This window comes from Rhodnius prolixus, unplaced genomic scaffold, assembly GCF_049639745.1.
Source record: "Rhodnius prolixus isolate KJV_2025 unplaced genomic scaffold, Rpr scaffold_2, whole genome shotgun sequence".
Taxonomy (NCBI): domain Eukaryota; kingdom Metazoa; phylum Arthropoda; class Insecta; order Hemiptera; family Reduviidae; genus Rhodnius; species Rhodnius prolixus.
This window is the reverse complement of record NW_027411592.1, coordinates 54146709-54169254: the sequence shown is the minus strand read 5'-3', so window position 1 is coordinate 54169254 and position 22546 is coordinate 54146709. Positions and strand designations below refer to the sequence as shown.

The window sequence follows — 22546 nt, the reverse complement described above, 5'->3', positions numbered from 1 at the left end:
GCTGATCTCTTCCCTAATAATTTTATTGTATAATTAAATTAAATTTTATTAGATCCCCAGGCAGCTGCCTGGTTTTAGCCATTAAATTTTTGTCAGAGAGATAACCTAATTGTTTCTACAATTACCTAAGTTTTTCAACAATCGTTCGAGAGAACCCTCATAGCATACTTCTCAGCTTGGAAGCCTAATCCAAAAACTGTTTATAGATGTGTCTTCGCGATACACCACCAATTTAAGGAAGAAATCTGGGCGAGGAAAGCTCTTCCCGCCTAGCGAACACTGGCCGTAGCCACCTATTTTACTAAAGTCAGCACTCTTAGTGGACTTGAGTGGAATGAAGCCTGTACAGTTATTAATAGGATAGTTAATTCCTGGAGATACCCTACACTAACATCTCTCAGTATTATGAAAAGTGATATTAATATTTTTACCTAAAAAAACATGAAGACAGCTTATTGAATCTCAATCCTCTTCTTTACGAACCATTAAGAACGAAGAAAGTGTGGTTTATATTCTTCTCGCAACTCCGAACTGCATATTAATCGCCAATCTCCCTGCAATAGAAAGCAATAGCATTTAATTACTACTTAAAAATAATAATAACAATACATTTATTTATTTATATATTTAATAATTTGCTCATAGCAATATGCCCATAGATTTCAGAAGATTCCTCAACAAACAATGTTTTGAAATAATGGTGATCATTTCCTGCTCAAGCTTGATTTCACACGTTCTAAAGAAAAACTAAATAAAAATTCTTGCGAGCACAACTGTACTTACTATAACTCTGAAGTTTTACATTAAACTAGAGATTTTGACTATATTTTAGTTGCTTTAATTAGTCACTGTAATAAAAGGACTTTTAAAGGAAGAGACTGTAACAGAACATTTTAGAATATACTCGAAAATCCATTTCCGTATAGTGAAATTCTATATATTTCGTACGAAAGCTCAAATAAAAAAAGTTAGAACGTACTTTCAAGCGATTTTTCAAAAACTTTGAATTTTAACAACATATCGAATTTAATATATGATATTTTATAAAATTCTCCTCAATATTACGTGGGTGATAATTTGAATGAAATATTAGTAAAAAGCTTACTCCATCCCTCTGCCAGAACTGCTCTAAAATAAATGTTTTTAGAAAAAAGATTTTAAAATAACTGTAATCCATGAAGTGAGTTGTTAATACCACTAGGTTTAAAAAAATTATCAGAAATGGTTTCTGACAAAGTCTCATTAAAACTGAAAGAAACCTGCGAAAAACTTCGTTTGAAACCATTTTTTCAAATTCAGAAACTCATTTAATTCTCATAATTATCATACAAGAAAACCATATTATTTACAATAAAATAAAATGACACTTTAGATTTCAACCTAAACACTCCTAGTATTGAATAAAACCTTATTATCGCGTCTCTGGTTTGCACTTTGCCTTCATATCAAGTTTTAACTTTTTTCGACTTTCCATTACGAGTATATAACTGACCAACAAAAAAAAACACTTATGTACTCAGAGAACTTGAAAACTCAAGAGAATCCTTGTTCCGTCAACTGTCTATTTCACCTTCTCCGATCTTTTACACACACATATATACATAGCAATTACACGACAAACTTGCAGCTAGAGGAAACCGTAAACTGTTATTGATTTAAAGGTTTTGTAGTAATCTGTTCGTTCAGTTTTTTCGAAATTAGATAAAAAAAAAAAAAAAAAAAAATAAGCGCCGATACAATTTAAAGGAATACAATAAGTTAGCAAACCAAAATCTAGTTGGCAATCAATATCCTCAAAATTATTCGTCTCTTTTCGAGGAGATAACTTCGTCAGTTTCCCAAATGTTATATACCTAATATTTAATGAAATGCCATTAAATCTAATTATCGCAAACTTAACTGTTGGCGCATGCATAACATTACTAAAGAGAAGAAGAAAAAAAAAGAAAAAGTTGTAATCAAATTGTATAACCAAACATGTAATTTAAATGTAACGCAGACTATTTGAAATGTTAGCCTCATCCTAGTACATTAATGTTATATAAATTTTATATACATTTGTTCTTGCTGCTTATCTAATACTTTACGATTGCTTTCATATTTCAACTTCGAGAATTATATTTAGATTATTATTAATAATCACACTTTTATATTTATATTCAGTTTTTGATAACTTTCATTTAAAAGATGAAAAAAGACTTTAATAAAAAGAAACTACTTATGTTAATTTCTACTTCAACTACTTCTGCTACTTTGTACATTTAGTGATTCACAAGTACTTTCGTTCATCTTGTATATGATTCATGAAAAATTTTACTTGGTCAGCGCGGCTATTTTAAATATTTTAATAAAATGCAAATCAGATTCATAGAAATTTATTTATGTATTTATTTGGAATATTTTAATTGCAAAATATTCCGGTAAGACCGTTTCTACTGAAGAAAAAGAAAATAACTAGTTTTCACACCAAGTATAATGCAAAACTTTAGCGGAAAATTCCAAAATAAAATTAATATTCAAAAATTAATTAACATATAAGATTAATTTCAGCGATGATTAGTTTTTTGAAATTCTTTTCACACAAAAATACATTATCTCAGAACAAAATTTGTTTAGTTCAGGGAAGTTAAATCGTATAAATTATATTTCATAAAATATATCAAACTTAAATGAGGGGATTTTCAAACGTCACGAATTTTTTAAGCTACAAATTTTGCTAGAAAAAATATGAACGTTAAGAAAAAGGAATACCAAAATTTACTTTGCCAATGATGCAAACATAAGCTCCGTTTGCAGATTGTCAATTGAAAACTTTCACTTAATATATGTTGAAAAAAATAAAATAAAAAAGAAGTGACTATTACTCTCACCTGAACCACAGATATGTTTTTATAAGATTTTGAATATAACAAAAGTATACAAGAAATATTTCAACACAAACCTCACCAATGCATGAACGCACATGCAGGTAAATAGGTTATCTACTTAAGAAGTAAAAAGTAAATGATATTGAAACAATACAAAACTTAAAAATACAATATTTTAAAAATATTTATCATTTTCACTTACTGTCTCAATGAGAGAAGTATTGCAATTAAGCCGATTTACGAAATGATTTTTCACCACCACAGGAAATATCGTTGACGATGTCAACTGAGTCCGAAGAAGTGGTATCTACATATTGGTCCTTTTGCCTGCATGTTTTGATGTGAGCGACTAAACTAAACGGAAAATTGCAGGAATAAATAACATTGAACCTTTCTCACAAATTTAACTTTTGCAAAAAAGGTAAAGAACCTCAATAGTTTCTGCTCTTGAATATAGGACAAATAAAATACTGTAAATCAATAAGAATATTTCGAAAATCTGACATTGCCTGGTCACTCTACAAAACGCTTTTACGGTTTGTTTGGGCATAGTATTAGTGGTAGTTCTCTGCAAAAAATTTTGACATCTATTCCTTTGACAAAGATGGATAAGATCTGTCATTCTGAGTTGTGGCGATGTAAACAAGGAAAGCGCACAGTTTTATAGCTCATGGTGACGCACACGAGTGATTCCAAATAAAATGTATTGTATCCAGAAAGAACATATATCAAGTTGGACTTATTCTAAAGCGGCAGTATACCGATTAACACTGTATACATAAAATGTAGCGATTCAAAATAATTTTCTAAATGATGGCAATAATACCCCACGCTACACTCAAGAATGCCTTCCTTCGTTTTATAAATTCTCGTAATAATTTTAGATTATATGGTACTTTTCCGTTAGCCGGGCGCAAGCGAAAAACAGTTTTGGGTAAAACTGTTTTCTTTTCAATTCATTAACATTTGTTTATAGTTGAACTTGTTTTGCTTAATATTAATTAATATTTGTTTATAGTTGAACGTTTTCGACTTTTATTCCGTTGACTTGGCTCGCGTTTGGTTCATAATTGGCGACATTTGCGCCCGGCTAACGGAAAAGTACCGAAAAACATACTAACCAGTACTAGTTGTATAAATAAAATAATCAAAACTAGAATAACTGCTACCAATGTTATCTGACCTAAATTTTTCGTATGTTTTTATAAGGCACAAAAATGGTCGACAGGTTGGACTTGCACTTTTTCCTCAAGTCAATTTACACTAAGGTTTTGTTGTCTTTTAGAAAACAGTGGGAAATAAAATTAATGTAGTAGTAGCAGACTCTTTAATAAATAAGTAATAATTGTTTAATATGTAATAATTGTAATAATTATTATTTTAAATTTATTAGATGTTACGTTAAGTTTTACTAACAAAATGTGGATATCATTTAGACATTTTATAATATTCAATAAATGCTTAGCTGACACTTTGAAACTGGTGAAATTAATCAATCTAATTAAGGACAGTTACTTAGTGGCAAACCAACACACTCACACATACAAATAATTATATTACTGCAAGATGGTAATGCAAGCCTGTAACCTCAATAGATTTGGTTATATAAACGGTGATTTTACGTAATGTGTCCCAGCATTGAACTTGTTACGAGCGCTATTGGAGGTTATGCAAGTAAAGTGGTAGCAGATATTGCGGGGAACAAAGAAGTAGAGAACTTCTGTCTAATACGAAGGAATCCTAGTACATCATCAAGGGCTGATTACGAAAAAGGATGACTCATATATAATGATTATTTTATTTTTTTTTAATACCAAGAAAAATAAATGACGTTCAATGTGTACGAGAAATACTTTTAGTTTGACGTTATTTTGTAAAAGTTATGTACATTGTATGACGTACTTACAAAGTTATCCTACAAATAACGTTTCCAATTTCTACTACTAAATGACGAATGTTTACCCTTATTCAATTTACCGAATAAGGTTGAAAGAAAATTAACATAATTAGAAAAAATATAAGTGTATGGAGACCATAACATTTTTTCATAGTTTACGGATTATTTATTGATTTTTTTTTTCATTCACAACCAAGCAGAAGTGGTTCAAGTGAGCATAGATTGCACTATTAGAAAATCTCCAAATGAAAAGTAAATGCAAAATATTATATCACTTCATCGTGATATATCAGTTAGTAGCGCGGTGGAGTAAATAGTAAGATGCAAGTTCAACTCCTGGCTTGCTACCATTTCATTACCTCTTCCACAGAGTCTGAATCTTTTTAGTGAGAAAACATTGTCTGGAGACAGGCAGTATATTAAGATGTTTTTTATTTATTTATTTGAATTATTTTTATGATAAGAAAAAATAATTTCTGAAATGGAGAGAATTTTCGGTATGTAAAGTTAGATTGGGAACACAATTAGGACCTTGGACCTTTTTCGGAGGATTTTGGGCTAGAGGGACTCTCTCAACTCCAGACTTGTCATACGATTGTTTAGTAAATCAGTGGTTTGTTTTTTATTGGCAGTAAAGAACAAACGTCAGCGTACTCTAAGAAGCAGTCTCTTATCTCGTATTCATATCAGCTCCTGCCGTTTCAGTGTCGTGAGACAGAGTCTGTGAATCTTCTGTCTGAGTATATATCTATTTTGACAGTGTCGGCAAAAGGTTAAGAACTGTTGCACTGTTTTAAAATGAGGAAGAAATTGTTTAATAACAACCAAATACACTATGATCTAGAAGATGCAGTGTAGCTCTGTTAAATGTCAATGTATATCATAGAATATAGGCGTCTGTAAGCTTTTATAATGTGTACGTGTGTGAGGTAATGAGTCAGAGTTTGCCTGTTTGGGTACGCTATAACTAAATAGTTGTATAGATCAACCATCTCTATAGGCCCTGGTACTGTGAGTGTGTTGGTAGTTAGTAATGTTAATGATAGAATTGTGTTGAGGAATGTGCACAATTAATCTTGACTGGAATAGGCGCAGGAACGCCACATTCCATGAAATAGCAACTGCTCCACTTCCTTCAACTAAGTAGTTTGACATGATAGTTCAATAATAAAGTGTCAACAAAAATGCAGGAAATTCAGATAAAACTGTTAAATCAATATTTCAAATTACCCAGATGTACATTTTTTTCACCTGAGTATAGATATTATACACTCATCAATTCTTGTGCTGCTAAATCCGGAATAAGAATTGATTGTGTTCATTACAAAATCTACAATCGTAATCAAGTTTTCTGCCTGCTTTTCCACTTATGGGCGGATTATAATGAAGTGATTAAATAACGAAATATTGAACGCCATTAATTAGTCAGATATTTGAAGATAATTCATAAATACTTACAGTTTTTCCAACAAGAATAAAATAAAGAGGGAAATACAGTTGAAAGCATACAGCAGCATTTTTTCAGCATATGCACAGCAAACAGCATTATTACACGTACCAGCGTAACTAGAAAACAGTAAAAGCAGGCATAAATATTCGGCAATAATATAGATACAAAAGAAAATGATTAAATGCATTAAAAACTGTTTTGATGTAGTCTTAATTTTTAAAAATTAAATAAAGAAAAACATTCATTTGTTATGCTCCATTTCAATCGGCCAAATAGTAAAAATATGTAAAAGAATTTATTTTCATAAAGGAAACCTTATCATTTATAAGTAAACTCATTGTTCAAATGAGAATAACTTTTATGGAAAGAATCAGAGTATAAACATTTCTCGACCTTTGCATGAATAATTATAAAAATATTTTTATAGGGAAAAATGATGTGAGCCATGTTTGTCACATAAGAATATTCTAGTCAATGTCATAGATTGTAATAAATTAAGAAACACCTGTTTTGCGTGACTGAAAAAAAATATAGTTAATTAGGAACTTGCATCTTAAATGCACTAAAAATACAGATTCAGATGTGTCAGTAAAACATTCCTACGTGAATAAGTTTTACGTCTTAGAAGTAAACTGTAGATACATCATTTTGATCGAGATATAAATAGACCAGCCAAATTACAGTGCTTGGTCCAATGAGCTGAAAACTGATACAAAAATGGTGGATTTAAAATAACACAAGAATAAAATCAAAAAGTATTGGCTTATAAATTAACATTTTGACAATACCAAAAAATTAAAAATAAATAAATTATACCAGTCAGTTTTATATAACTTAAGATTACATCGCTTACATAAATCGAGATAGCAAATTGTTCAATAGAGTTGTTCACAACCTTGAAATAAAAAAAAAATCTTATACACAATTATTTCCGCATTCATTTAAAATTCCCATTTAATGTATTTTATTTTCTTAGGACCATTTTCATTTCAGAAAATTTACTTAGATTCTGAATTTACTGCTTTACTGAAGTAGTAAGAATTTTTTAAGCAGACTTCAATCAAAAAAATCTACCTCGTCTATTGTGGAGTCCTATCAAACCCCTCTGAAAAGGGAATACATGTAATGTTTTCAAAATGCATAAAAAAGACAAAGGCAGTGTTTCAACCGCTGCTTTAGCAGTTCCATATAATGGCCTCTTCTTACACTACAAACATACTCATATAAGTTGGCACTTCCATAAAAAAAGGTATTCAAAATACGGTAACTAGAGGAGGCCAGCAATATTATAACATAAAAAGTTAGGAGATAATCAATTACCTGAGACGTGCTTAATGAAAACAGAAACTCTTCCGAATACAGTAGAGAGAAGGACAATACTCTCTATTCCCGGACTGGCTACCCCCGCTGGTTCGTTTCAGGAAAAGTTAATTTGTTTTGAAGACTTATAAGACTGTTGGATGGAAGAGATTGGCCTCAACTGTTCTGTTATGCATGAAACTTTAGAGAAAACATTCTTAAGCCTAGAATTTAAAAAAACATGTCGATTAAAGTATAAATGTACAGTTTTCATATATTTCACATTGTAAATGTTTGTTTTTTTTCTGTCTCTCTTTTATTTACTCGTATTGCTTCAAAAAGAATTTTTAATAAAATGCCAGCATATAAAAGATAGCTTGACTTTAAACTTGCTTTGATTTCATGAAAGAATTTACTAACTTAAGCAAACATATGTATAGGTTTTTATGGTTTAGTCAGCTTTTTTGTAACACAACAGTTAGAAAACATTTTGTTTCATTAATAACCATGTATTTATGTAACTTGCATTCTCTGTATTTTCATATGTACAGAGAAAAATAAATAAATAATATTTAAATACTTCTAAACAGTTTATGAGAAGTGTAAGTTTACTATAGAGATTTTTTTTTTCATCAGAAAAATTCATTTTATGTTTGCTTAGAGGAATGCATGACGATATGCTTTCCCCTGTAGTACCATCTCACTAAATTGTACGTTGTTATTCACCTACATAAATCTGGTTAGAATTTAATATTTTGCTAAAATTCTGAGATTTCATTTTAGATTTTTTTTTATCCCATAAGATAATAAATTCTATTATAGTGAAAGATATAATCATCAGATTATGAAAACAGATTCTAGAACACATAAAATAATGGAAAGCATAAGTTACATTCTGATGAAGATTTGCCGTCAAGGGCAGTTGCGCTAATCTTGACCTACTTTTACAGTCAGTACAGTCCAAGTTGCTCCCTCCAAGTAACCATGCGGTGGTCACAGTTGGTCTCTCTGGTCCTATATTACACAACACAGTATTAGATATCTGTAAATGCGGTTAGCCCAATCGCACTCGTTATAAAAACTATTAGGTTGGAAGGAGAGTTTTGCAGGTTTAAATATGTACTGTTCAAAGCGTTTTTCTGAATGAAATAACAACTTAATATCGTCTTGTTGATAGACTATCTTTACTACTAATTTTCTGGTTTTCAAAGAGTGCTTAATGTTTTTTTTTTTGCAACCTTTATTGTTTTTCCTCTTTTTTTTTATTACCGGTACGACAACTCGAGGAAGCAATTTCGGAGGATTTTCTTTAGTTCAAATTGATACAACGCTGCCAAGGCGGCACGAGGGCACCGACAGTATTGGTGGGAGCACTGTGTAACTTTGGTTTCAGAAAGTTCAGTCTGAAGATTTTCACCAGAACAATGGCTCACGAACGTGCTACCGAACATGATGCTTTGAACTCCCATCACTGAAGCGGAGGATCGTGGAGCAATTTTAGTTAGCCAAACTGCTGTTTTAGATGCTTCAAACACATTGGCATAATGGAAAAACCCAAAAAGTGGTTGCCTCAAGATCTAAATGATCGGGAAAAATTGAAATGTTTTGAAGTTTGTTTCTTTACTACATTTGCCCAACAAAAACAACCTTTTTATTTCGATCGATCCGTTATTTGAAATAAAAAATTGAATCTTCTATGACAATAAACAACGTTTTGGATAAGATTGAACCCCCAAACCCTTTTCATAAGCTAACAACTACATTTGTAAACAAACATGGCTATAGTATGAAAGTGGCGGATGGTATCATTTTTGAAAACCGATGAAACTATCAACACTGGGACTTATTGTTAAGAAATAAATGAAAATTCCGCCATCTACATCCAACATTGGTCAGGAGAAATGGTTTAATCTTATTACATGTCAACACTTTCCAAAACTTTTCATAAATCACCATCCAAAAAATCGGAGATTGAAGTTCTGCTTTGTTGTCCATACTCTCCTGGACCTCTCGCAATCGGATTTTCTCCTTTTTAAACAACTATATAATGGTAAAAACTTTACTGCTTTAGGCCACCCAAAATGGCAAAGCGAATTTCAATGGAACAATTTTTACAGTGATAGAATACAACGTACTTGTTATTTCTTAGCGAAGAAGTGCTGATGTATAATATAGATAATATAGATACTATGGATTGTAACTAACAAGTTTGTTCCAAATAAATTAGAAGTTCAGTAGCTTCTTCAACTGCAGGCTTATAAATAGTCTGAACTTAAGCACTATATTCCATCCCAGAAGTCAGCTAAGCCATCATTAAACTTGAAGTAAAATTAATAGATTTTCCAGAATTCACAAACCACTTTACTCAATTCTGCTGAAACAAAGTTAAGAAATAAGAAGATTACGTCTTTAATTAAGATTTCAAGTTTAAGAGGAAATTTTGTTAACAGTCATTTACGTAAAAACATTCTAATACTTTCCTCTGATGCAAAGTAGGAAAAAGTAAATAATCTATTTAGTAAAATTGAATTTCTGGTTATATGATCTTACTTAACTTGGTTAAGCAAAAATTTTCTGAATGCATTCTTGGTGGAATAGTATATTGTTCTGAGAGAGCCTATTGTAGAAAACTCATCGTACAGCTGCATGTAAATTAATTTTCGTAGTAAGACCTAGTTTAAGATAAAAGTAATAGTATTCAGGTGAATAAATCCAATAGAGGGGAAAAAATGAAAGATAATAAGAAGATTAGAGAACCAGACACCGTATTAGAAGAGATAGAAAATAAAAAATAGATACGCCATCCACGAAACAAGAATTTCATGTAAAGAAGTCCAAGGATGAAGAGAAGAACGTGCTGGATAAGCTGCATTGGAAAAGTAATAACGACTCATCTTTTGATGATTTCTATTTCAGTATTTTGTATATCAATACATGATCAAAGTGAGCCACAATAAAAATACAAAATTTGCTAATGTAAGGCTGGGGGCCCATCCTCAACGCTCGCCAAGCCAGTGCTGTTCCAAAGCCATAAGGATTGGGGATTCTGGAAAATCAATTAGAACTTAACAATGGCGGTGTGCTTTCTCAGTTAAAATGCAGGGTAATAAAACATTTCAACTCTCCTGTACCTGTGTGCGACTCATTGCTGCTCTCACCATCTATACTATATTTATTTGAGCGAAACTAAACATTTGAAATAATTTTGTTATTTATAATTAATAAGAGGAAGTCATATGATTAGTCAAACCGAGTTTTCTATTCAGATATACAATATCACCAACAGCAGTAGTTAGTTTTTTTTACCATTCACTTTTACATCACTTCTACCATTTTAAAGCAATCTATTTCTCATCTTGATGAATACAACAATTTCTGTCTCCCTAAGGATATTTGAACGCTCATGGTAAAATTGGTTCGTGAATGTATTAACATCATCTACTAAACTATTCAGAATGTGAAAGAGACTCCTTAACACTGGAATAATAACAATATCCAATTCTGGCGACTAGGTGTTTTCTCGTGGCACATATTTTAGTATTATGTCACCACATTATGACTGCCACTTAGCCAGGAATATGATACAAAAACATGATAACATAATTCCATTATATATTGCTTTTTAATCTGCGCTAATCCATTAATTGTCGTGCATAATCATAGATTACCCCTATAAAGGTTGCTCCTATAAAGATTGTTGGATTTTGCTAAATGTGACAACTATAAAGACAAAAAAAAGTTAAAAATCTCCTTCATGAAAACTTAGTTTTAAAAGTTAAGTTTCTGTTAAGGTGATAATGTAATAGTTTCTGATTAATTTTGCACAAAATAAAGCAAACAAGTGCTACGAACCTTCAAACGACTCTCATTACAATTATCAAAGTTCTAATTAGTACATTTTCTTCAATATCAGAATTCCATTCCTAACTTTTTTTTAAGGATATAATACACATACATATAAAACATATACACACAACTTTACCATACACAACAAATACAATAAAACACGGTGTTCCGTGGCGTTTTGCGAAGTCCAGAGAGCCAAAAAAGAAAAAAGAAGGAAAATGCACTGTATCTTTAAGAGATGGGACACGGAATTGTCACACTGCAAATACGTATTCAGGTCATCTTCACACATTTCCTTATTAGAACTTCTCTAGAGAACTACTAGTAGTTCCGTCAAAAATGCAGTGTCTTAAATTTTTTCTTAAAAGGTAAGGAAAGCATAGCGATATCAAAGTTTCCAGCTGAAATATCTACTTTGAGAACATCTGGGTCCAAAAATGTGGTTTTATTTCGTTTTTAAATATCTTACAAACATTTGGTAGTTTGCTAAAAATTGATTAGTGAGAAATTTGAGAATTATAGTAAGAAAAGCCGTGTGAGTGTCTGCACCAGTGTTTATGTCAGACTATTGTTGATTGTCTACGAAACATTGGCGTAACCGGCATGTTATTCATAATCTGGGCCACTTTAATTTTAAGAAAAAGAAATTATATATTTACGCTATTATTTGTAAATGTTATTAGTAAGAAATTTAAAACACCTAATAGTGTGAATAGGCCAAGAATTACATTACTTACATGTAATAGCAGTAAATGAAACCAGTTACATAAATTATTTGCATACCACAATTGCCTCGCATAACCTGATTAAGATGGGTCAGAGGTTACATCAGTGTTCAAAAATCGTAAGCACTGGAAAAGTAAGTAACAAACACAATTTGTAGTAACAAGCAGTTACTAACATATTCTTTATTTGCTTTTACCAGAGTTCTGTTTTGAAAAATCTAAATATTTCAGGAAATTTTGGCCTTATTTTTCACATTTTTAGGAATATATGTTATACATACATACATAAGTAGTGGGCATGAATCGTAGAAAATTTAAATTTGAGATTAGATGCTTAGACCAACTAAACACGTGAAGTGCACACAAGACTTAGAGGCAAACAATGACAAACATTGCCAACATTGGAGAACGATCCAAATAGTCAGTACGATAATCAAACATATGGAGACATACGGACACGCTCTGTAGTTGTTTGGTTTAGCTAAATCGACGAACTATTCTGACATTCCAATCCAAGTTATTCTGATGGATAGATAACTCTCCTTTCTATGTCTCAAACCTTACTCTTCACGACTTCAACATCCCCTACTCAAGTCGTGAAGACAAAATACCAAGGTACTCTCTTTCTCTCTCACACTATCCTAATTCTTTTGTGCGTTATCTCGTCTCTCAACAACCCTGACGATTCTCCACGCAACTGAACCACCAGTGTCCCCGAGTTTTCTTTAGGGAATGTATGTAAATTTCAAATATGTAAATTAAAAAAAAAAACCAGGTACCGAGGGAGAGGATTAGCTATGCGGTTAGCGTATTGGATTACCAATACGCGGAGTTCCCGGGTTTGAATCCAACTGCTGACCCTCAGATTTTCTCTTCCTAGGAGCTTCTTACAGCTCACTGTCCGGTGAGTTGTCTGTAACGAGGGAACACTGTCCGCGGAGGCCAGCAGTGCACTGGAAAAAATTCAGAGCGCCAACCTAAGATGTTGACCCGACTTAAATCATTACCAAAAAAAAAATAGGTGCCACCATCGGACTAGACAATAAATTTTTGAAAAATTCATTAATTTCAGGACAGACACTAACAACCTCTCCAATTTTTACATTTTTCCAGGACAACAAGGAGAGTTGGTTCAAAGCAGAAAGTAAACATCCTATGCTGTGTGCATTTCCTTGAAAAGGTCAAATAGAGCACAGTTCCCGTAAAAGCTAGCATTTTGGGGTATACATTTTTAGTTGCTTTTAAACTCGACACGAGTCTAATTACCTACACAATTCTCAAACACCCTTTCCTTTACTTATCCGCCACTAACACTTAAACACTTTAGAGGAAAATAAAAATATCTCGAAAACTAAACGAAATATCAAGAATCCAAGAACATATGGTTAAAGCTGAGGTAATCCCCAGACCTTTACGCTGTTTACTTGCATATTAGAAAACACGTGTTACACTTATACTTTGAAAAAAAAAAAACAAAAGGCGAAGTTCAGAGTGAGTGTGAAGTTGCTGTGGCCGAGAATGGGTGACACCGATGAGTTCACAATATTTCCACAGGTGATGGTTAGATGTATTTGGAGAATCAAAAACTACAGCCAAAGTCGACAAAGTTTTTACACAGAATTTTCATCAGGAGCACTTTCTAAAACAGTGTGGCAGTTAAGGGCTGATCCTCCATATATTTACGATTCTGAGTTTTTGTCAATACAACTTAAGCTCGTAACAAGCGGTAAACCCGAAGTGGCAACGAAATTCAAATTTTGTTTATTAAATACGCAACAAGAAGAATCTATTATCTTCGAAGGTGAGTCAGTATTTACAGAAAAAATTACTTATGACTGTAAGGAATTTTGTGCAGTGGAATATCTGCTGAATCAATCTAATAAACTGCTTCCATACGATATTTTAACAATATTGTGTGAACTAACTGAATTATCTGGCAAAGAATCTCTTCTACCAACAGACATAAAATTTGATGTTCCCACAAGCCGCCTTTCGGATGATCTCAGACAATTGTTAGAAAGTAAGAAATTCTACGATGTAACATTAATCGTTGAGAGGCGTGAATTCCTTGCTCACAAAGCTGTACTTGCTGCAAGAAGTCCGGTTTTCGAAGCAATGTTTACACATAACATGGAGGAAAAGAAAAATAACCGAGTCGTTATTACTGATATTGATGAAGAGGTGCTGGAAGAAATGTTAAGATTTATCTATACTGGAAGGATTAGCAATATGATAGATGAAAAAGGCAAAACTGGCGATCTTATAGCAGCTGCTGACAAGTACAATCTCGAAATACTGAAAATTATGTGTGAAAAACAGCTTTGTAAGAAGATGTGTGTAGAAAATGCTTCAGAAATGCTTATCCTTGCTGATGTATTAAGCGCGCAGCATCTTAAATCCTGTGCTATAGATTTTATTAAACAAAATGCAATAAACATAATTGAAACTTTGGGATGGAAAACCAAAATTTTGGCCCACCCTCATCTTGCATTGGAAGCTTTTAGAGCTTTAGCATTAAAATGAAAAATCAAATTGGCTGGTTGTTGAGGTGAAGTTCCTAAATTTATTTTATAGAAAATAATTTTTATTATTATATTTTTCAAAAGAACAAACTTTTATTTAAACTATTTTCAAGTTTGTACCTGTGTGCAAGTAAAGTAAATCAATGTACTTAACTTAATCATTGAAATGTACTTACGTTGTAATTAATATTACATGAGATTTTTTCATGCAGTCTAAAATTATATGAAACATTATTTAGAGTGATATTACCTACAAATATCCACCTAGGCCAAAGTGGACCAGTCACCTAATCACCCCAATATTTTTTAAGAAACGCATAGAGAGGAGAGCAGGTCTTTGACCCCCACAATTCTACAAAATTTATGTATTCGTAATCTAGTAAAAGTATTAACTAAAAGATTCTGGCTGTTTCGCCTGGCACGAGAGGCCAAAAAAAGAAACCCAAAGATTTGGATATGTATTTAATAAATTAAATGGAAAGCGTTTCTTTTCACTGCCCAAAAATATTTAAAAATAAAAACGGGCAGGACTAATGTACATTTAGTTTAGTTAATAATTTGAGATAGATTTTTATTAAATTCCCGAAAATACGTCGAATTTTTAAGTTTTAAATAACTTCTATAAGAAAATCTATTAATCTAAAATCATTCTTCAAAGGGAATTGTAAAAGTATCTAAGAAAACCCAGTTGTAGTGAGAGGGAAAGAAAATTAGAAAAAAAATTAAATGAAGTTACAAGCTAGAATGAAATGTTAAGTACATGCAGATTTTTGAATCTCTTGTCACTTAATCAACTTTGAACTCAACTTTTAATCTGAAAGTTTTTGTTAAGCAGATTATTTATATATAAATTTTAAAAGTTCGTTACTCCTTATATAACATTGCACAGGGCGCGAGATTCAATTGCAAAACAGCATTGCCAAGCTTGAAAGTAGAGAACCTTGAGTTGTGTTGAGCTGCTTAAGAAACGAGTAGGCCTCTCTTTAAATATTTCTGTACGTGTATATAATACTGTAATATTATATAATATAATTATACATTTGTAATTGAATTTATTACAAAGTAATATATATGTAGCATGTAGGAAAATTTATCTTTTTTAAATAACTAGTTTAGCATTTTATTGAGCCAATACTGGGAGGTAAATAAATAGAAAATATGGTGTAATTTGCAGGAAGTTCCTCGTTAACATTATTAATTTGATATATATTGACTGAATTTATAATTTTACGGAGAGCAAACAAAGTTCTAAAGAAATAGTCAACAATTTAAGTTGGTGCGACTATTGCAATTGTTGTAGATCTTAGACGGTGAGTCATGCATAAAATAAAGTACTATTTGGCAGTCCAGTCAGCTAAGCTGAAAAATGGAAAATCATAGGTGGAATTTGATGTTGCGTTTAGATGCCACCAGGACACTCTCAAGTATGAATATTTGAGTTACGTCGATCTATCAGAAATGTCACGAAAGTAAGAGAGAAGAATGGCAATTGGGAAAGAATGGCTTTTTCATAAGAGGTCCCAATGATTTACTTTAAACTTACACGTACTCAGTTCTGAAACTTTTATTTGTAATCTTTTTTTGTAATTTTATTCGTTAGTAATAAAAACATAAGGCCCTTATGTTTGCATATCCCTTAAGTGCCTTTAAAAAGTATGGGTATAGACCCATAAAAGTGATAGCACTTACGTAATATTAACGATGATTAAATGAGTTGCAGGAATTTTGTAATTGAAGATAATGGTGCGTTCAGAAGTGTAATTTTCAGTTTTTCACTAATTTCTCGAAAAACTACTCTAGCTGATGTCTTTAAACTGGAAAAAGGTTGGAATTTCTTAAGAGTTTACCCCTGATTTTTTTTTTTTTAATTTCAACAGAAGTGAACATTACTTTAATTTATTTAATAATGTGAAGCGTGGCATTATCTCTGAAATTGTATTTTATAGAATAAGTAAAATCGTTTAAGTTTAAGTAAAATCGTTTAATCGAATAAGTTAAAATCGTTCTCCCGGAAATATCAGAAATTAATTTTTCAAATATGTTGAGTCTAGTTTTTAATAATTAATTTGTATACACAAGGCACAATCACGGAGTTTGTAACCACTTTTGTCTCAATTATATTGTCGTACTTCAAGGGATCTCTATTTCAAAAGCCGACGATGAAATTTTTTCTTCCTAAATTAATTTTCTCTTAAAAAAAGTTATATCTTAATAAATGGAAAGTATTGAGAAGAACACAGAGAATTTATTGTTTTGCTGCTGCGACATTTGATCAAAGTTTGTTAATATTTACACTATTTCTAGAAAATTCTAAATTTCAGTCATTGAAAATAAATGTGGTTAACATTTAGTACTAATTACTCTGAACCAATCACCAATGAAGTTAAATAAAGTCAATGCAGGTCAATTCCGTTGGTACGATATAATTGTTACTCATAATTTTCACTTTGTTGTCTTAGATTTTTTGAGTTACTAAATTAATAATCTGCTTTCAAAAATTCTTGAAAAATATATGATGATAATATAGATGAATTTGAAAAATAAACAGACATTCTTATAAATATTATTTTGTTGATATAAGTAGTACCTCAATAATATAAACTACTCAATTAATATCTTTACAAAAAGTTTGGATTATATAAATACCTGGAATGAAGGACTTTAGTAATTCTTCAGAAAGTTTAAGTGTTCCCAAAAAGGTTAAACAATCCAGTTCTAATGCACCTTAGATAATACTCAAAGCAAAAGATCTTCTTAATGAAGCCTCCGTTTTCAAATCAATAGCTATGGTTTAGTTAAAAGGCCATACTGGACTATACGAAAATGGAAACCCAAAATCGAAAGATGCAACTTGTTACACGCAATGAAACAAAGTACATTTGAAACCTCAGCAATTCAAAAGAAAATGTTGTGCTTCTGTAAAAGCTAGTATTCCAACACAACCATGCACAATGAGGGCCGATCCATAACCACATTGCAGCTACGCATCATCAGAATCCAGCTAGAATCGACTTGCACCAAGTAGCGAAATCCATGGCTAATGCTAATAATAATAACAATATGATCAAGCATTTGAATAGAATACGTTAGAAGGTAGAGTGACAAGTGTTCGCATCCACTGTTAACATTAAGAAAAGTTAACAAATATAATTCGAATAAAAAACTATCTTAACGACATCCAACAACATATCCATACTAAAAATAAAGTTATTTTACGAATTTATAAAAAATTAGCACAATTGAGTTGGACTATTTAAGACAAATTTATAGAAAAACACAACTTTCAAAACCAATGATAGGTTTTGGGTATCACAATCCCTGCTCCAGCTAACAGAATTTTTCTAGTATACTTCCTCAATAATATACATCATATGATTCCTTCCTTTCTTGTTGTATCTTTTCTGTCTGATCGTTATTATTTTTTTTTGAACTTCATCGCTAGCTGGGGGTCAGAGCGTCTCTTTTTTGAAGCAACGATGTCAGCATTTCTAGTTGACTCCATCTCTTGTCTGTACTTTTTCAAGGCACCGAGATGTTCTGCTTTTTGAATATATTATGTTCAGTGGAAAGTCTGTTAACGTAATGTGGTACAAAGCATAACTACAATATAATTAACTATCAATTCAAAAAGAAAACTTCCTAATGTTCTATTAAGAAGTAATATCGCTGGTTTCATTCGTCTAAGCATGCGGGTTTCTTCTTTTTCTGGCTGGTTTCATCCATTACTTGAGGTTGATTCATCCATTAGTTTTGTATAGAGAATTTGACTTCAACTATGTATCTGTCACATACTATACTGGTTAATCTTTTTATGAACTACATTTACTAGCATATTAAAAGAAAGATATATAATATTCCAATTTAGAACATAATATTTCAGTCGCAGAAGGTGATCTAATTGTGGTTCGAAACGTTTACCAATAACGGTTCTTAGAGACATAATTTTTTTTTTTTTTGTAAAATAACATCTTGAATAATTGTAATAAACTAACATGTTATTAAACAATTGGCACCGCTGAAAATAAAATGCACATAATTCTTATCTTCACGAACTCATGTGAATTTAGAACGTATTTGTTTTTCTGGTTATATAACCAAACATACAAGATTTAAAATGCGTCTAAATGTTTGAATAAAATGAGCTAAAAGAGAAATACAGTTAACTTTTTTTTGAGTTCAATGTTTTGGATTTACCCCATTAGATATATAGTTTGTGTCAGTATTTTAGATTTTTAAATTGGTCATTTTATAATGCGGAACTATGTATCTACTCTTTGTCAGTCTATTGAATTATTGAGAAGGTCTTACTTCTGGAGGACAAATACAAAAAAAAAGGCATTTACAATTTGATAAAGATGATCCTTTGCTCATTATTAAATATGTAGGAATAGATTATTTGTAATAATGTTATAATTAATCCATACATTATGAACTAAATCTAAACAAAAAGTAAAAGAACAACAAAAACATTTTTCCTTTGCAAATTTTATATTCTGAATGATAATTTTATTTTTTCATAAAGTAAAAAACAAACATCAGTTTGATTCATTTGTATATGAATAATGCATTTTATAAGGCCATTACATACATATATATCTTACTGTCAGAACATTCCATTATGCTCTCTTCTTTTTGCTTTAAATCAGTCTTAATGAGTTCGTACCGTAAGAAGAATTAGATTGCATTCATCATCATAGCCTTAATTGTCTCTGCGTATTCTCAATCCAAATAAACATTATTCGTAACTCTTAATGATAGCCTAAACATACATATGTCTGTTCAGCTATTGATGTGCAGTTTTTGCTTTGGCTTATCAAAGGCACGCTTTTATTTATTCAGCACTCAGGTATGTTGTCAGAGAACAGCTGGGGCAATAGTGGCAGATGAATGGTGACTTACTAAACTGGGTTCAGTAAAGGCCGTACAATATTATCATTCGTCTACGAGAAGCAACTTGAACACAGTTCAAAACCCGTATAGGCTCATACAGTTTATCTAAGCGGACAGTGAACGTGAAATGGCAACAATGGTTTTCCAGATAGCACGCAAACCCAAACGATTAAGGGGGACAACAACAATTTAGCTCAATAACTTTCTCTAACTTTCTTGTTATTTCTTCATTCACAACCGCTGGGGTCCAGTTTCACTATTTCGACCAACTTCAGCACTGGTTTTTATTTTATAATTTATAGAAAGTATAAAAAAAGTACTTGAAAGTTGAATCATTGACAAGAAAACAATTTTCATTGGGTATGCCAAACTGGAACGCCCACGGACTCAGCGACAAGAAGACCCTACTTTACCTTCATTGGGACAGAACTAATTGGATTAGATTGCGTATTTTTTGAGAGAGGCATGATAGAGACTTACCTGAGAATAAGTTTATACACATCTCTCTATTCTGTCCACTTCGCACGCAAGTAAAACAGTTTGGTAAGCGCTTCAGGATCACTAGCAGATGTCCATGAGCTCAAACCCGCTTCGTTCAATCTTTTCTAACCGCTCTTTTTTTCATTTAAACTACATAAAACTCCTCAAGGAGTCTGTTAATCAACATCAATTTAAAAGCAGCTATCTGTAGTCACCATTACTAGGAAAACCATCTTGACCCTTGTTGTCCTTCTCCAAGTACTCTGCTCATACTACCGCGTCATCTTCTGTCGTTGCACAGTCACTGTTACCGGACATGGACTGTCACACAAAATGGAACATCCTCCAACACTTAGCACACTCTTCGGGAGTTATACTCTTCATTTATATGAGAAAAAGTCTGGAATATTGTTTTTAATCCAGAAAGCAGCAAGAAATCTGGTATGAACACTTTCAAGACCTTCTCAAAATACTAACATATTTAAAACTAACAACAGGAAATACGATTTGCAAAACAGTGCATTACATCTAAAAGACAGATCCCTGCAGAACTGGCCAACTCACTTTCCTTACAGGTGAGCACACAGCAATATTAATTTAATTTAATTAACTGGAGATCAAAGTAAATAGATTTAATTTCGAACATGCATCGAAAAATGCAATAACTGAGAAAGTTCTTAACAAAATAATAATGGGTAAATTGAGGCCTTTAATAATAACATTAATAAGAGAAAATTATTAAAATTGCCATAGTGATTCAACTTGTGCCATTATCGAATGAGCAAACAATAAGCAATTACATAAATTGTATAGAATTTTCTTGCTTTTCAAAAATCTATCAAGCTTCAGAGAGGCATTTCGATTATTTTTAAAGCATCAAATATTTTCTGCTCCATTGTTATTATTAAAAGAATGCACTTCAACTTAAAAAGTACCAAATAGTTATTATAAAATTTACCATTGATTTAATAAGATTAATAGCGAGCAAAATTTTTAGTAATTTATTAAATATTGCTCTTATTTTTCACTTATTTAATATATATGATTATCATTGTTAACAGTAATCAAGATTTAAGATTGGAAGTTGAAAAATTGGGAAATTATGTAAAACTGTTAGTTAATCGAGGACAATATATAAAAGCTAAAACAGATTTCATTTGGTGGATTATATCGAAGCAATTTTTTTCAGTTTAAATGCTCTTTATTTTGTGATTATAAAGACGTTTAAGACCACACCGGATCCAAACATATTTTCTATAAAAATAAAAAAACAAAGCAAGATGAACTTCTATCTTTTAAGAACATGGTGGTAAATGATAATAAACTCTATTTATACAGGAATGAACCGGAGTGGTCAGAAACGTCATTATATAATATAAAACCTTTAGATTGAAAAATGGAATTGTTATTATCCAGAATCATATTTAAAATCAGTCTCTAAAATTCATCAGAAGATAAATTTCATAAAGTAAACATATCTCTGAATTCCATGAAAAATATCTGTATTTACCGTATATGAATAATTGTGCTGCTTAGATGTAGTGGTCTGAGAAATAAAAAGTGGCGTATTCTCCTTTTTATATTTTAAAAAATCTAAGAAATTTATATGACTTCCCTTGTAGAATTTATTTAGCATTATTCACAATTTCAAAATTTTCTGTACAACCTTCCGCTCCAAACGAAGCCTTAAATTTAACCTGAGAACATCGTTCATTAAAATACCGACTTCAGCGCCACTTGTCAGCCTACAGTTGTTATGCTAATCACAGTCCATCTAATCCAAGCTGCCAAATTTTTGGCATTGGCCAGAAAAAGGGTGTTTTGGGATAATGAGAACGGCTATTTGGGCCATTACTAAATAATATACCTTACCTAGACCTTTTTCTATTCACTCGTTGCGAAAATTAAAGGAGAACTTAGAAATTTTCAGATATTTTGGCTTGAAAAAAGGTCTTTTGCGGTTGTGATAACGGGCAATTACACCAGTAAAAATATTGCAACGAAAGCAGACGTTCTTCTTTCCATTAATCACGAAATATGAAAGAAAACTTTAGAACTATCTGCTACTATGACCAGAAAAGAGTGATTTCTGGGAATGAGAATGGCTAGTTAGGCCAGTACAAAATATTAGAACTAAGACAGACTTTATATTTTTCACTCATGGCAATAAACGAAAGATAACTTAAGAACTATCTTCCGCTTTGGCCATATCATGGCTGTTTTGCAGTAATAAGTACAGATATTTCGGTCTGTATTAAACATTACACCTAGGATATTCAATAAATAGGCCAGACGTGTATTGAACATACCGGGTTGACCGAATTTGAAGTTACAATTGCAAAATAAAAGGAAAAATAAGGAATTCTCATCTAGTTTGACCGAGAAGATTGAGATTTCTGCTTACGTGTTTCAATAAATAGGCCAGACGTGTATTAAACACCCAGGGTTGACCGAATTTGAAGTTACATTTGCAAAATAAAAGGGAAAATAAGGAATTGTCATCTAGTTTGACTGGGAAGATTGAGATTTCTGCTTACGTGTTTCAATAAATAGGCCAGACGAGTATAACA

At 31.7% G+C, this 22546-nt stretch overlaps 2 protein-coding genes across 6 annotated transcripts in view; one reads left to right on the top strand and one right to left on the bottom strand.

Annotated features, from left to right (window-relative positions):
* Positions 1-21623, bottom strand: part of LOC141449993 (LON peptidase N-terminal domain and RING finger protein 2) — an 85814-nt gene extending 64191 nt beyond the window's left edge. For 2 of the 5 annotated variants that reach the window (XM_074119974.1, XM_074119971.1), the window contains exons 1-7: positions 12097-12212; positions 9719-9884; positions 8406-8527; positions 7535-7737; positions 6223-6330; positions 3070-3221; positions 432-554 (exon numbers count right to left, since the gene is read on the bottom strand). The gene's annotated coding sequence lies outside the window, so the exon portion shown is untranslated. Of the gene's footprint in view, positions 1-431; positions 555-3069; positions 3222-6222; positions 6331-7534; positions 7738-8405; positions 8528-9648; positions 9885-12096; positions 12213-21486 lie in introns of those variants that run through there. The other 3 variants (XM_074119973.1, XM_074119975.1, XM_074119976.1) reach the window with 3 other exon arrangements.
* LOC141449995 (speckle-type POZ protein B-like) lies at positions 11875-14841 on the top strand. The gene is made up of 2 exons (XM_074119979.1): positions 11875-12218; positions 13198-14841. The coding sequence occupies exon 2, from the start codon at positions 13603-13605 to the stop codon at positions 14605-14607; it is 1005 nt and encodes a 334-aa protein (XP_073976080.1). The 5' UTR covers positions 11875-12218; positions 13198-13602; the 3' UTR covers positions 14608-14841.
* Positions 21624-22546: the final 923 nt, after the last annotated feature.

Coding starts and splice junctions, on each gene's coding strand:
- LOC141449995 (XM_074119979.1), top strand. CDS start 13,603: ATGGGTGACACCGATGAGTTCACAATATTTCCACAGGTGATGGTTAGA.